This window comes from Scardinius erythrophthalmus (genome assembly GCF_964197995.2).
Source record: "Scardinius erythrophthalmus genome assembly, chromosome: 3".
Classification (NCBI taxonomy): Eukaryota; Metazoa; Chordata; class Actinopteri; order Cypriniformes; family Leuciscidae; genus Scardinius; species Scardinius erythrophthalmus.
In genome coordinates this window covers 16,830,840-16,844,844 of record NC_138223.1, presented here as the reverse complement: position 1 = coordinate 16,844,844, position 14,005 = coordinate 16,830,840, and the positions used below count along the sequence as shown (strand labels likewise).

The window sequence follows — 14,005 nt, the reverse complement described above, 5'->3', positions numbered from 1 at the left end:
GACATGTTGAAATCCTTCGTTTGGTGTCATAATATGATGCCCATATATAGTTGTCAGTCGGATTTAATGGGCGGGATTTATGGTAATTGAGAATGAGCGTGCACGCGCGTCCCATTTACGACTGATTGGAATTCATTAACACACACACATTTCACTATCACATCTGACGTTTACAAAGTATTTGTGAATCAGGAGAAGAGTTTTCTCTTTACGCGCAAATCACTCACATATTTACTCGTATGTTTACGAATGTTTCATGAACGAGACCCATTTGTTTTAACATAATCGTGAGGATCTGAAACTCTATAGCTGCATCCTAAATTGTATACTCTATGTAGGCTACTACATGTACCTATATGAACTTACTTTTCAACCATTAAAAAATGTGCCTATACTATTCACCAATCGTCATGTTAGCATTGTCATGTGACCTATGGCATAATTCGCTTTGCCATTCATGACTTCTCTCCCATGGCCTCATAGGATAGTAAAGTGTCCATTGGATGCACACATCCGAATCTCACCATAGTAAGTCATTCAGTTACTTTCCCCTACTGTTTTATGATCAGCGCAAATTTGGTTGAAAATGATCATACTACTCATTTCACTTCAGTTTTTTGCCTGCTATATAGTAGGGAAGTGGAGATACGGGGCCTGACTTGTGTTCCTTATTACATTCTGGGGAAAAATTTATAATAGTGATTTATTTCTCTTTGTCATCATGATCATAAAGATACTTGAACTTTTCTAAAAACCAACAGACAGAGACTCAAGCACACATACAGGCACACAGACAGATTCCTGGACTTGCGTCCTCCTCTCTGAGCGAGTGTTAAGGCAGCGTGTGAGTCAGTTATTACTGGGCTGTTGAGTTTCTGAAGAGACAATTATAAGAGCTGAGAAAGCTACAGCCCTCAAATGATTACAAGGTGAGAAAAGAGAGAGAGAGAGAGGGGGATGAAAAAAGAAGAATAGAAACGAAAATCCCTGATATAGAGCCAATTCATTTCTTCAAAATGCCTCTGAGAGGTTATTCTAGGGAGTTTGAGTCAGAGGCCAGAGCAATCCCCACAAAACGAGAGAGAGAGATGGAGGGATAGAAGGATAAAATTACAGGCAGACAAAGCCGCTATCCTAACGTTCCTTTTTCCTCCTTCATTTGAACACAGAAATCGATCCATTTGAATGTGAATTCAGATCCAGTTTACTGCCGCCTGCAGTTATTTAAAAGAAAGATCTGCTAGTCACTGACTCGCTGATGGCGTGAAGGTCCCATGTGTCTCTAATACACCTCAACGCCAGGACTTACTTAAATGCTCTCTCTCTCTCTCTCACACACACACACAGAACACACTGAGAGTGTATGATCTCCAGTGTTTTGACCCTCTTAATCCCAGCGGTCAGTGTGTCTGATAGAATTCAATTGATCAATCATGTCTGTGAGATGGCACCATTTCAGCAGGTTTATTGCTTTCCACTCTTCTCAAAGACTGTCCACTGACGGCACACACACACACACAAAGGATGGCTGAAAGGTTGGATCTTGGTTTTAAAAAAAAAAGGGCTGTTTGTAAACTGCAGCTCTCTGGAGTGTTTGTGTGCTTTGCTTATATTTGTGCACATGGTTGTTTATTTATGCATCAGTAGGGACTAAAACATCTGAGACCACTAGTGAAAATGCATTTATTTAGCATTCTAATTTCATACAACGTTTGCCTTATTACAAATTATATTTTTAGATTAATATAGAATTTACATGAAATTATCCCCTTTTCATTCAGTGACAGCAGCACTCAAGATATATATATCATACTTAATAAGCAAAGCACTCATATAATATATATTATATATATTTGTTTCATCATAACTTTCACCAGAATTTCACAAAGCAAAAAAAAAAGGTCAAAAGTGTCATGATGTATGAAGCACAGCTCACACAGAAGTCACATTCAAACCAAGCAGCTTTCTGGTCAATATGGCCGCTTGAACCCATTACAAAATCTGCATGAGGAAATCTTTTTACCTCATGCGAAATTCCCAATGGACATGGATTCCTATTGAAATTACTGGATTTCACCTGCAAAAATTTGCAGAACAGCTGTAAATGTGACTGCCTATTATTTCTTCTAGAGCTTCAGGAGTCCACAAACATCCATATCTTAAAACATAGCCGTTGAGTGTCAAAACAATGTAATGGACTTTTTTTTAGCTGTTATTATTACACAGATATGTGTTTATATGTGACTGTTTGCGTGTATGTTATGCGTGTAACTCTTTCACAGTGTCAGCCACCATGTGTGAAATGCAATTTCAAACACATCTGGAAGTCCACTCAGCCATATCAGAGCAAAAGAGAGACAGAAAGAAGAGAAGTCGCCAATAAAGCTATTTTTCACCAAATTTAAACAAACACACCATACCAGCATCACGGTTAACCAACCTTCCTCGTGTTAAGTTTCAAACCCCACAAACCCGCACGTACACAAACAGAATCATTGGTCTTAGGTATTCAGATGTTCTCTGGCCTTTTGTCTTTCAGCCTCTGAACCTGCTTTAGGGAACCACTCTCTGTAACCAGACACAATACAGCCCAGCTGCATTCAGGGTTAACCCCACTATTCACACACACACACACACACACACACACACACACAGAAGGAGAACGGAGGAGAGGAATCTTCCTTGCTTCAAAAGCAGAGACAATAGCAACAATGAGATCACCGTTGTGCCCCCTCTGTCTTTTTCTGTCTTCCTCTCTCTTTCTCTCAGGGGTGAGGTTGAAGGTTTTTGGGGCAGAGAAAACTGTTTGGCTGATTTCTTATGCACTTGATACACTTTGTGTGTATGTGTGTGTGTGTGTGTGTGTGTGTGTGTGTGTGTGTGTGTGTGTGTGTGTGTGTGTGTGTGTGTGTGTGTGTGTGTGTGTGCGTGAGCGTGTGTGTGCGTGTGCCAACCTTGACAGATCAAAGTACAAGTCTCTGAAAGGAGGATACCAACCTTTAACAAATCCCACTGTTATCATCTATCCCCTATCCTCCCTCCCTCTCTCTCACTCCCCCTCTCTTTCACAATCCCCCCACCTTATTAAAAATTTCCCCTATCTTCCATTCAAAATATTCCACAGAATGAACGAGATAAAAATGACTGAAATGAAACTGGACAAGAAGTGAACATATTAAACGGCAGAGGAAATCATGTCTGTCCTGATGATGTCCACTGCTGATGCAAACATCCAGGTTTGGTTTGTTAAACTGAACAGAATAACAACCATACATTTGTATAATTTGTCTATTTGACTTTTTTTTTCCCTTCCACTTTTTGAGGTTTTTACATTAAAGGAAGGTTTCTTTATTGTTTCAGGGGGCAAAGAGAACATTGTCCGACCCCTGTGCCCCGTACCACAGGCCTCCTGTCTTTCTTTATTCTATTTCTCCTTTCCTCCACTCCTCCCCTCGTCCATTCCTCCTCCGTTCTTCGAGAATGGGCAGACACAATGCTTCTGTTCCAGAGGCCCCACGAGTCAAGTTCTCTCTTTCAGATCACTTCCCTTGGGTCAAAGGGCATCAGTGGGCTTTCCTCAAACACACACACACACACACACACACTAAGCCATCCAAACCCTCTGCCACTTCCTTTCCTGCTTGTGTGCAGCTGGAAATCATAGTGTCTTGCTTCACTAAACATGTATTTTGTCTCCCTCTCTCTTTTTGAAAGCATTACCACTCAGCATAGAAATTCCTAGTATTACATAGACGCAATTTACCGAAGTACATGAAAAATGTTTTTATTTAATTTCTCGCTTTTGCTTTCAAAGGCCTGGGTATCAATAGAAATTTCCCAATTCATGTTTTTCTGAAAGTTGAATAAAAGAAAGAAATTTCCCAGTTCATCGCTGATTCACAAGCTTTAAGTTTGACTATATATATATACATATATATATTTATGGTATATTTCAGTTATAATGTCCATTTTGCAAATATATGAAAGAAATTCTCTCTCTCTCCTAATGCTGTATATTAGAGCAGCGATTGAGACTGATTGAAATGAGTAACTCATCTTTTATTCATTAAAACTATTAATTAAAAAAACAACCGGCTAACAAAAGTCAATCATTTTCGGAATTGAGCTACTCTGGTAGCGCTGTGTTTTTGATTCACTAAAAAGAACCATTTCACATGACTCATTCGTTTTAGGAATCGGTTTACACTTGTCATGCAGTATGTTTTTGATTCACTAAAAAGAACAAGCTTATAAGAGTCATTCGTTGCAGTAATTGGTCTACACTGGTCTCACTCTATGCTTTTGATTCACTAAAAAGAACCAGCTCATGAGACTCATTCGCTTCAGGAATCGTTAACACTGGTTGCGCTGTAAGTTTTTGATTCACTAAAAAGAACTGACTCAGAGACTCAAAGAGTCATTTGTATGTACGCATGTCCAAATTGGCCTGTTTGTTATATAGAGTTTTGGCAGTGTTTGTGATTGAGTGAGAAAAGTATTTATGTCATTTGAAAGATGTAGTCATTGAATGCATTTTGTTCCAAAGCAATGATAAATTATCCACGTTTTAGCCCACATAGACTGCTGTTGTGCTAAGTGTGTGAAGAGGTTTGAAAAAGTGACCAAAATATTAAGAAATGGGTCCTATAAATTTGTAAAAGAACTGTAAATCACAATTTTTGTCCATCATACTCTTTCTCAATTTCACAAAACCATGACCAGGCTCCTTAACATGTGCCTTATACTTAAAATTTGCAAGCAGTGTAGGCTACTACCTGCCAAAACTATCGCTTATGTTACTTTATGCCTTCAGCAAACCCATGAGAACGCCCCTCGCAGCAAGCGTGCAGACACACTCACACACACTGCAAAACATCACAGCACTGACCACCCGCAGTTTCACCACGTCAATTAAACACACAAATTCATTTAGTCGCCCCTCCCTCCCTGCTGGATGTGATGTGTTGCATTAATTAAAGTGGCAGACGTCGGCCTAATTGGAGCTTGGATGAACGTTGATGTGTGTGTGTGTGTGTGTGTGTGTGTGTGTGTGTGTGTGTGTGTGTGTGTGTGTGTGTGTGTGTGTGTGTGTGTGTGTGTGTGTGTGTGTGTTCAGCTAAGCCAGTAGTCAGCCTACAAAGTTGCATTGCATCTATAGTTTATGCAGTTGCTTAATTTAACCTTGAGTATTATTGTATTATATTATATTATATTATATTATATTATATTATATTATATTATATTATATTATATTATATTATATTATATTATATTATATTATATTATATTATATAGATAGATAGATAGATAGATAGATAGATAGATAGATAGATAGATAGATAGATAGATAGATAGATCATTTGTCAAAACATTTAATCTGCATATTTACATTTAGAAAGGAATCTTCTATTGTTAATGTCTGGTATTTCATAAGTCATATTGTGTGTGAGAGTATGTGGGTGACATCTGGAGTTCCCTCATGTACTGCAGGGGTCTGCCAAGCAATGGCTTTTTAATAGACACATGTGTGCAAACACACACACACACACACATGCATATCCACATGCACACACTGTGCCTCCCCTGGATAGAGATGTTTATCTAAGACGTGCCAGCGGTGTCCAATCCCCCACCTACTCTGATGCATCTGTCAATGTTCAGCAACTTCCATCTGTGCTCTGTGTGCGCTTGTGTGTATGTGTATGTGTATGTGTATGTGTATGTGTATGTGTGTGCATTAAGATGACGTTGTGCATAAGAAAGAAAGAAAGAAAGAAAGAAAGAATACATGGTGTAATTTAATTTTTGTTCTGTAATTGCTGGTATACATGTCTCATTAGTGTCCTGCATGAAATAAACTTCCTCAGCGCAACAGCATGAATAACACTTTAAGCTAAGTTGAGAGTCGATTTTCTGTTCCCGAAAAACAAAGCGCACACATCGACTTACTTTCATCTCTCTTCCGCTTGCTTGCATCGGCAGGTGAGCTAATTCCCAGAATTCCACTGATAGAGTAGGAGGAGCCTGCAGTGTCACTGGTTACTGAGGATACCTGGGTCACTGCCACTGTAGAGGCTAGAAAGTTACAGAGAGGTTATGAAGACCACAAATGTCCCAAAACAAAGTGCTGCTCATTGCACTGACAGGACATTAACATTGGAAAGAATATACTGTGATAAAGAAAAATCTTTCAAAAATCTATTTTAATATGCTTACACATTGAATATTTGTACACACATAAATCATTATTTTGATTATACTACTATACAACCCAAACTAATCTTGCTTTGTCATAAAAAAAGTAAATTTATTAGGATTTATTAAACTGCAGATGTCCTCTATGTAATTTTTTTTCTTTCTTTTTTTCTGTATGTTGGTTGCACCACATGAATTTTTTGGTTGCACAACATGACAGACAAAAGTTTTTCATATATTAAAAACATAAAAAAAAAAACATTCTTCAAAATATATTTCTTGTTTTCCACAGAATAAAGAAATGCATACAGGTTTGGAACGACATGAGGGTGAATAAATAATCACAGTTTTTTTACATTTTGGGTGAACTATTCTTTAAATAAAGCTTTCTTTTCAAAAAATATCATTTTAATAAGTTTTTTTCTTTCTTTGTTATAATAGCAGGACAGTACCTCTCTAACATTTTTACTTTATGCCCCAAAATATATATCCAAATTTTAAATTAAAATATATTATTAGTTCAAAAAGAAAATTAGCATCATGTCATCAACCCTTATACATAAATGTACTATGAACCATTATCCATTTAATATTTTGTATTGAACTGGTGTAACCTGTAGCGTCTTCCATTTTTAGTCCATTTTAATCATAGGTTGGATTTCCAGGTAATGTTAAAGTGTGTATCTGTGTAAATATCTCCGGACAGAATGGGGTTTTATGTGATTCTAGCCTCTGCCTAGTTAAAGCTCTCAGCCCATTGTCTTTTGTTGACGTGTAGTGTTTTTGAGTTTTGTTTTTCCTCTCAGGGTTCTTGGCCCAGCGTTTTCCCTGTTAAAGACCTTTCACCGAAAACTGCTGTCACTCTATTCTAGCAGCGTGCTGCCGCCCAAGGATAAGATGCTAACAAGCTAACAGCTTTTCGACACGTCTGGCTGTCTGTGAGGTCTTGGCAGTAAGGGACGAGGCCACAAAGTCTTCTCTCTGTCAACCCTTCATTCTCTCTCTCTCTCCTCTTTATCTCACTTCCTGTCAGCTGACGTACAGCCTGAGTGACAGTACAGTGGCCCCAAGGGGACACTAAGGTGTAGAGATGAGGCTAATCCCACATCCCAAAAGACTGCGCTAAAATGGAGAAGGTGGGAAAAAAGAAAAACAAATCGCTCGGAGAAAAGATAAACGCCTTTGCTCGCCCGCCGCTCTCGTTTGCTAACCAGGTGGAAAATGTAATGAATGCATATCCATCCATTTTTTACCCCTGATTTATCGTTTCAATTATCTGATTCTCTTATTCTTTTGCACTTTTTTTTCCCCTCCTCACGTCAAGGAATGGAAACCCGAAGCGAGCGCTTTATATTCAAAATCCCTAAATTTCAATTTTCCGCCTGAGTATGAGAACTATTTATCATCATAATCTGAAGGAGACAGAGAACTGGCGAGCGTCGTGCGTGTGAAATTAATTTAGATTAAGCGGAGGTGTGCGATTATGAAGATTACTGACAGTGAGACAAACACAGTTCAATAGTTTATTAACTGCCGACGGGAGTTTTCCTCTTAAACTGGGCTCAGACCATTTTTAGAGAATACCCTTTGGTTTTTGGAGGTGGCATTTTGAGTGTCTGGGATTCAAGGATGTAATCAAACGTTGAAGACTGAGTATATCCATGTAAATGTTTCAAAATCTCAAGTCTCAGTCCCCCTCAAAGTCTATGGCATTGGTATACAACACTGCCTAGATAAGTTACATAGGGTTACTGGTATGGTGAAACCTTCAGGGAATAAATGAAATTAAATAGAGAGTAAACTGATACTTTTGCTAATTCAACAATGTCTCAAATTGTGCTCAGATTTGCCCAGATAAGTTTGCTATATAACAAATGTAAAGTTTATTTTGCCATATTGTCTGTGCTATCCAAACTCATTTTATTGCTTTCTAACTGCAAACTACTGTTCAAAAGTTTGGGGATTTTTAATGCTTAATGCTTATGATCATTTATTTGATCAAAAGTACAGGAATATTGTGAAATATTATTACAATTTACTTTTTTTTTTTAATATATTTTAAAATTGATCCTTCAGAAATCATTCTAATAAAGTGTTGAAAGTGTTGATAATTGCTACTTAATATTTTTTTACCGAAACTTTGATAAAATAAATTCCAGGATTATTTTATAACATTTTAAATGCATTTACTGTCACTTTTAATCAAGTGAATGTGTTGCTGCAGAATATAGTATTTAAAAAAAATTTAAAGTCAAAATTTTGAATGGTAATTTTATTTCCAGAAGCTACATTTCTATTTATTTTTAAAATCCAAATATATTTCAATCCTACCAAGGACTAAAGTTATCCATTGTGAGGAATTTGAAATATGACAAAAGTAAATGTGACGTTGACTCTTACCTAAGTTATGGGCAGAGATAGCTCCTGATTGGCCAGGTGGTTGCTGGACTTTAGTGCGAATGATCCTGCGGCAAAGAAAGAGCAAACGGGAATTAGACATTATGGTGTGTTTGAGGTTTACCATGCAAGGAAGGCGCTAAGTATGCAAGCACGTGATGTGATGTGTGTGTGTGTGTGTGTGTGTGTGTGTGTGTGTGTGTGTGTGTGTGTGTGTGTGTGTGTGTGTGTGTGTGTGTGTGTGTGTGTGTGTGAAGTGGCTCATGCAGGCTGACATGGCAGCAGAGTCTCACACTTCCTGCATGGCTGCTCAAGCAAAGCACCTTTCCCCTCTCCTCTGCGTCCCTCTCTCTTTCTTTCTCTCTCTCTCTCTCTCTCTCTCTTACTCACTCTCTCTCTCTCTCTCTCTCTCTCTCTCTCTCTCTCTCTCTCTCTCTCTTACTCGCTCTCTCGCTCTCTCTCTCTCTCTCTCTCTGAGAAAGATTGTCATTGTACACATGCTGTTGAACCAGACACTGCTCATGAATATGTGTCTTTTTACTCCCCTAACTCAGTCAGTCGTGTTGTTTTTCTCTATACCCCTCCATTCGTTCTATCTCTTTTCCATGCATTGCTCTATCCTTGTTCTATAGTGATCAACTTGTTCACAAAAATGCATTTATTTGATCAAAAACCGTTATATTGTGAACAGTAACCAGTAATATTGTAAAATATGATTACAATTTAAAATAATTGTTTTCTATTTGATTATATTTTAAAATGTAATTTGTTCCTGTGATCAACATCATTACTCCAGTCTTCAGTGTCACACGATCCTTCAAAAATCATTTTTATTTGCTAAATTGGTGCTCAAGAAAAATGTCTTATTATTATCCATGTTGAAAACAGTTGTGCTGCTTAATATTTTTGTGGAAACTGTGGAAAAAAAATTCTACAAAAAAAGCTAATTTTTCTGACCCCAAAGTTTTGAACAGTAATATATGTACACAAACATGCTTTATGCATGTTAGAAAAGTGCAGAAACAAATTCGGAAAAACACACTTTCAACCCAATCAAATCTTAAAGGGTTAAATCTTAAGTCACACCCTTATATTTTAAGGAAATCAAAGTTGATTAAATTACTGGTGAAGAAATTCAAATTGACACTTAAACGGACATTTTTGTGTCAAGTTGAATAGATAATAATGAAAATATTTTAACAGTGCACACACACACACACACACCTGTTGATTGAGCTGACACTGGGCACGCTGTCATTGTCACACACTCTCTCTGCCAGCAGTCTGTCTCGGATCTCCCAGGCAAACATGGTGGGGTTTTGGCGTTTGTAATCAGCGATTTTGTCGACGACTTTGGGTGTAGCAACCTTTGGTTTGGAGCCTCCGATCACCCCTGGTCTGATGCTGCCTGTCTCATAGTACCTGTGGAGCAAATAGATAGAGAGTTGTATTTCACCAGGCAAGATAAACAGAGAGTTAGAACATATGCTTATCTGGCAATGTAGGTCTATAATGCCTAGCGGTCAGCGCACAGTAACACAGACACCGAGAACAATACATTTCACAAACCTGAAATAAATGATCAATCTGTTCAGCCTGTAAAAAAAATATTTAAGCCATACACACAGGAATTCTGAAATACACCCTGGTCTAAATTCTGATTGGATGAGACGCTTCAAAGCCATGCAGATAAATGCACACCTGTGTCCGCACATTCTATATTAATGCATCTATGGTAAGCGTAAACAGCCTAAATTTAAAGGGATAGTTCACCCAAAAAAAATGTATTACTCACTCTATGTCGCTCCAAACCCTTAAGACTAAGTTCATCTTGGGAACACAAATGAAGATCTTTTTGATGAAATCTATGAGCTTTCTGTCCTTCTATTGACAGCTATGCAACTACCACTTCCCACAAAGTTCATAAAGAGATCATAAAACTAATTGAGCGGTTTAGTCCAAATTTTCTGGAGAGACACGATCGGTTTATATGACGAACAGATAGAATTTAGGCTTTTATTCACATATAAACATTGATCAGCGAACATAAACAGAAGCTCAACCGAACCTGCTTGACGTGCGAGAACAAACCTCTTGCGGAAGCTCGAACCTGCTGCGTAACACACAAGGATGAACATCATTGGTTCTTGCACGTCAAGCTACCATGCTTGAGCTTCTGTTTACCACAACTGATGTGTGAGTTGATTTATATGTGAGTAAAAGCCTAAGCGTTCGAGTCTCATCAGAAAATTTGGACTAAACCGCTCAGTTCTTATGGATTAGTTTTACGAACTCTTTAATAAGTTTTTGAAGCATCAAAGTGGTAGTTGCGTAGACTGTCAACGGAGGGACAAAAAGCTCTCAGATATCATCAGAAAGATCTTCATTTGTGTTCCGAAGATGAACGAAAGTCTTACGAGGTTGAGAAGGCTAATTAATGACAGAATTTGAACTATTCCTTTAAGCAAATCATGGTGGAATAATCATTGGTTTAAATTAGTAATATGAATAAATTATTATAGATTTTTAATATTAATACATTTATTGAAAATATTTAAATATATTGAAAATTAGATCATTCGGTGAATAATCATTATTTAAATGATTCATATTAATGCATTATTATTATGATTTTCTAATATGCTTATTAGGTTAACATTTCTTGTTATTATAAATGCTGAAAACAGTTGTGCTGCTTAATATTTTTGTGGAAACTCAGAACAAGTTCAGAACAACAGCATTTATTTGAAATAAAAATATTTTGTAACATTGTAAATGGTTTAACTCTTTTTATTCAATCCTTGCTCAATAAAAGTATTCATTTATTACAAATAAAACAAATCATAACTTTTGAACTGTAGTGTATATTATGATATTAGCGATATATGATATTATTCATTATTTATTAATAATTATATTAAATCTGATGATTAATATTAATAAATGAATGTGATCTTAGTTTATTAACATTATGCAATTATTGAACATTGGCGCCTCATATATTGCTCTTTCTAGTCTTTTATGAAGCATCCATCCCGGCTATGCATTACAGTATTTTACCAAGGTAAAGGGGTTTTAGGTGCTCTGCTTCATCTTGCATGGCTAGATTTAGTTAATGCCTTACACACAAACATAAAGCATACAGCACAGCCATGATGAGCGCTCACCAAAATGAGCGTGCAGAAAATTCCCTCATTACAAGAGAGCCGAGTTAGTCATACGCCTTATTTACTCAAACCTCACTTGCAGCCCACATATTAGTGTGTTTTCTGCCTGAGCAGTAAGAGGGAGGGAAGATATTACCACACACGCACACACACACACACACACACACACACACACACAGAGAGCGCTGCAGTAACGGTTGAGTGAGTTGGACCGGGGCTGGGGGAAGAGGGTTGAGGCAAAGGAGAACAATGCGAAACACATTTTTTTGATATAGCTAAAGGCTCTAGCACTAATCCACACCTTTATCCATTCAAATTCTGTCCTCCCCCTTAACCCCTTCCTCCCTCTCCTTCTCTCTTTCCTCCTCTCTCTCTCCCTTTCTCTGTCCTTCCAGCCACCCCTTCCTCCTCGGGAGACGTATGGTGCCCGGTGTCATTTTGATGCAAATGTAAAATGTGATGAATCTTTTCTTTTTTGTCCCAGAAAGACAGAGAGAAAAGACAGCGCTTTGACTTTGGCTTCGGTGCGAGATTTGAGAATTACTGAATTTCAACGTGTCTCCTTTGAAAGGAAGCGCTGAGTCAGCCTCAAGTTGAACCAACGGCAGAGAGAATATCAGCCGTACGGCCAGCATTCATCAGTGTATGGATATTTTAGAAATTGATATTTATTATGGATTACGTATAAGTTGACTTGATGAAAGAATGGAAGGAGGGTTGGAAAGCATTTAAAGGCAAGACTCCAAACAGACACTGGCTCCACTGTTTGAACGCAATAGAGGACATTAAGCTGGTTTGCCAGACAATGATTAAGCCTAGTTCTGGATAAAATGGCACAGGCAATGGAGATTCTCCATTCAAAATCCTCTTCGGTCTGGGACTAGGCAAACTCTGTCTGTGGGAACTAATCCATATTATTCACCAATACATTGTTATATGAAATAATCATATAATATCTCAAGAAACTGTCTTTTCATCCCTATACTGACACATGAGAGCTCTATAGCATGTCTAGTCACATGTTCGCCTATAGTTGCAAGACTCATCCACTCTATTATATAATATTGTTCAGCTCAAATGCTAATGTTTAGAGTTTGAGAAGTGAGTTTCATAAAGTGCTACTGTTTGTTTAAGTCTCTTATGCTCATCAAGGCTGCATTTATTTGATCAAAAATACAGTAAAACGGTATAATAATAGATTATTTTCCATTTTTATAAATATTTTTGATGCTCAAGAAACATTTCTTATTATTATCAATGTTGAAAACGGTTGTGCTGCTTAATATTTTTCATTTTTCAGTGATTATTTCAAGATTGTTTGAGGAATAGACCGTTCAAAAGAACAGCGTTTATGTAAAAGAAACTAATTTTGCATCATTATAAATGTCTTTACTGTCACAATTGATCAATTTAATGTGAACTTCTTTCAAAAACAAATCATACTGACCCCAAACCCATTTGTAATGGTATAGTGTATTTGTCAATGTTTAAATGTGATATAAAAACAGCGTGAATATATAGGACCATATAGGATCTTTTATAAAATGTTACATGCAAAGTACTATAAAAGAATCTCTTGGAAAATATGTTAGTACCATGGTATTTTTGGTACTATTTTTCAAGTGATATGAGTTTTTATATAAATACATGCTTGTGTTTGACATTTTCTTATGATAAGCAGAACTCACCTGCCCAGTATCTTGCTGACGCAGCCATGGCTGACCCGGAGCTGGCGGGAGATGTCACATGGACGTACGCCCTGATGGGCCAACTCCACTATCCTCTGCCTCACCACGTCAGGCAAGGGCCGCCCGTTTACAAACACCCCACCCAGCTGATTCACCCCTCCATGCCCTGCGGACACAGACGGCAATAAAAGGACACTGAGCAAATCATATCATCCGTAAATACAGAAGCTGTCACATAGCAGGCAAAAGGTGTTGCTGTCCCACCCTGGGTGTGTGCGCACGCGTGTCTTTGACCTGAAGGTTACGATTCATTATGCAGTCTCTCCCTCTCCTCTTTATCATATCTGCCTCTTGTGGTCACCTAGAGAATTGCACATGACCTCCTCACTCAAGTTTGTTTTTTATTGTCTATAATTGTAGTGGAGTCTTTTTTTGCACCGTGGGTGGTGGGCTGGACCTCCATCATGGGCTTAGACTTTTGGATACCAATTTTCTTTCATTCTTGTACTGTATATATTCATTAGAATTCAGTATCTTATCATCATTTCAGTGCAGAAG

The 14,005-nt window shown here is 37.7% G+C and overlaps 1 protein-coding gene across 4 annotated transcripts in view; it reads right to left on the bottom strand.

Annotated features, from left to right (window-relative positions):
• Positions 1-14,005, bottom strand: part of pax5 (paired box 5) — a 54,913-nt gene that overhangs the window by 31,950 nt on the left and 8,958 nt on the right. For all 4 annotated transcript variants that reach the window (XM_081362420.1, XM_081362422.1, XM_081362423.1 and 1 more), the window contains 4 exons: positions 13,448-13,613; positions 9,817-10,014; positions 8,596-8,660; positions 5,950-6,075 (listed from right to left, as the gene is read on the bottom strand). In XM_081362420.1, the coding sequence (XP_081218546.1) occupies positions 5,950-6,075; positions 8,596-8,660; positions 9,817-10,014; positions 13,448-13,613 (555 nt within the window). The remainder of the gene's footprint in view (positions 1-5,949; positions 6,076-8,595; positions 8,661-9,816; positions 10,015-13,447; positions 13,614-14,005) is intronic.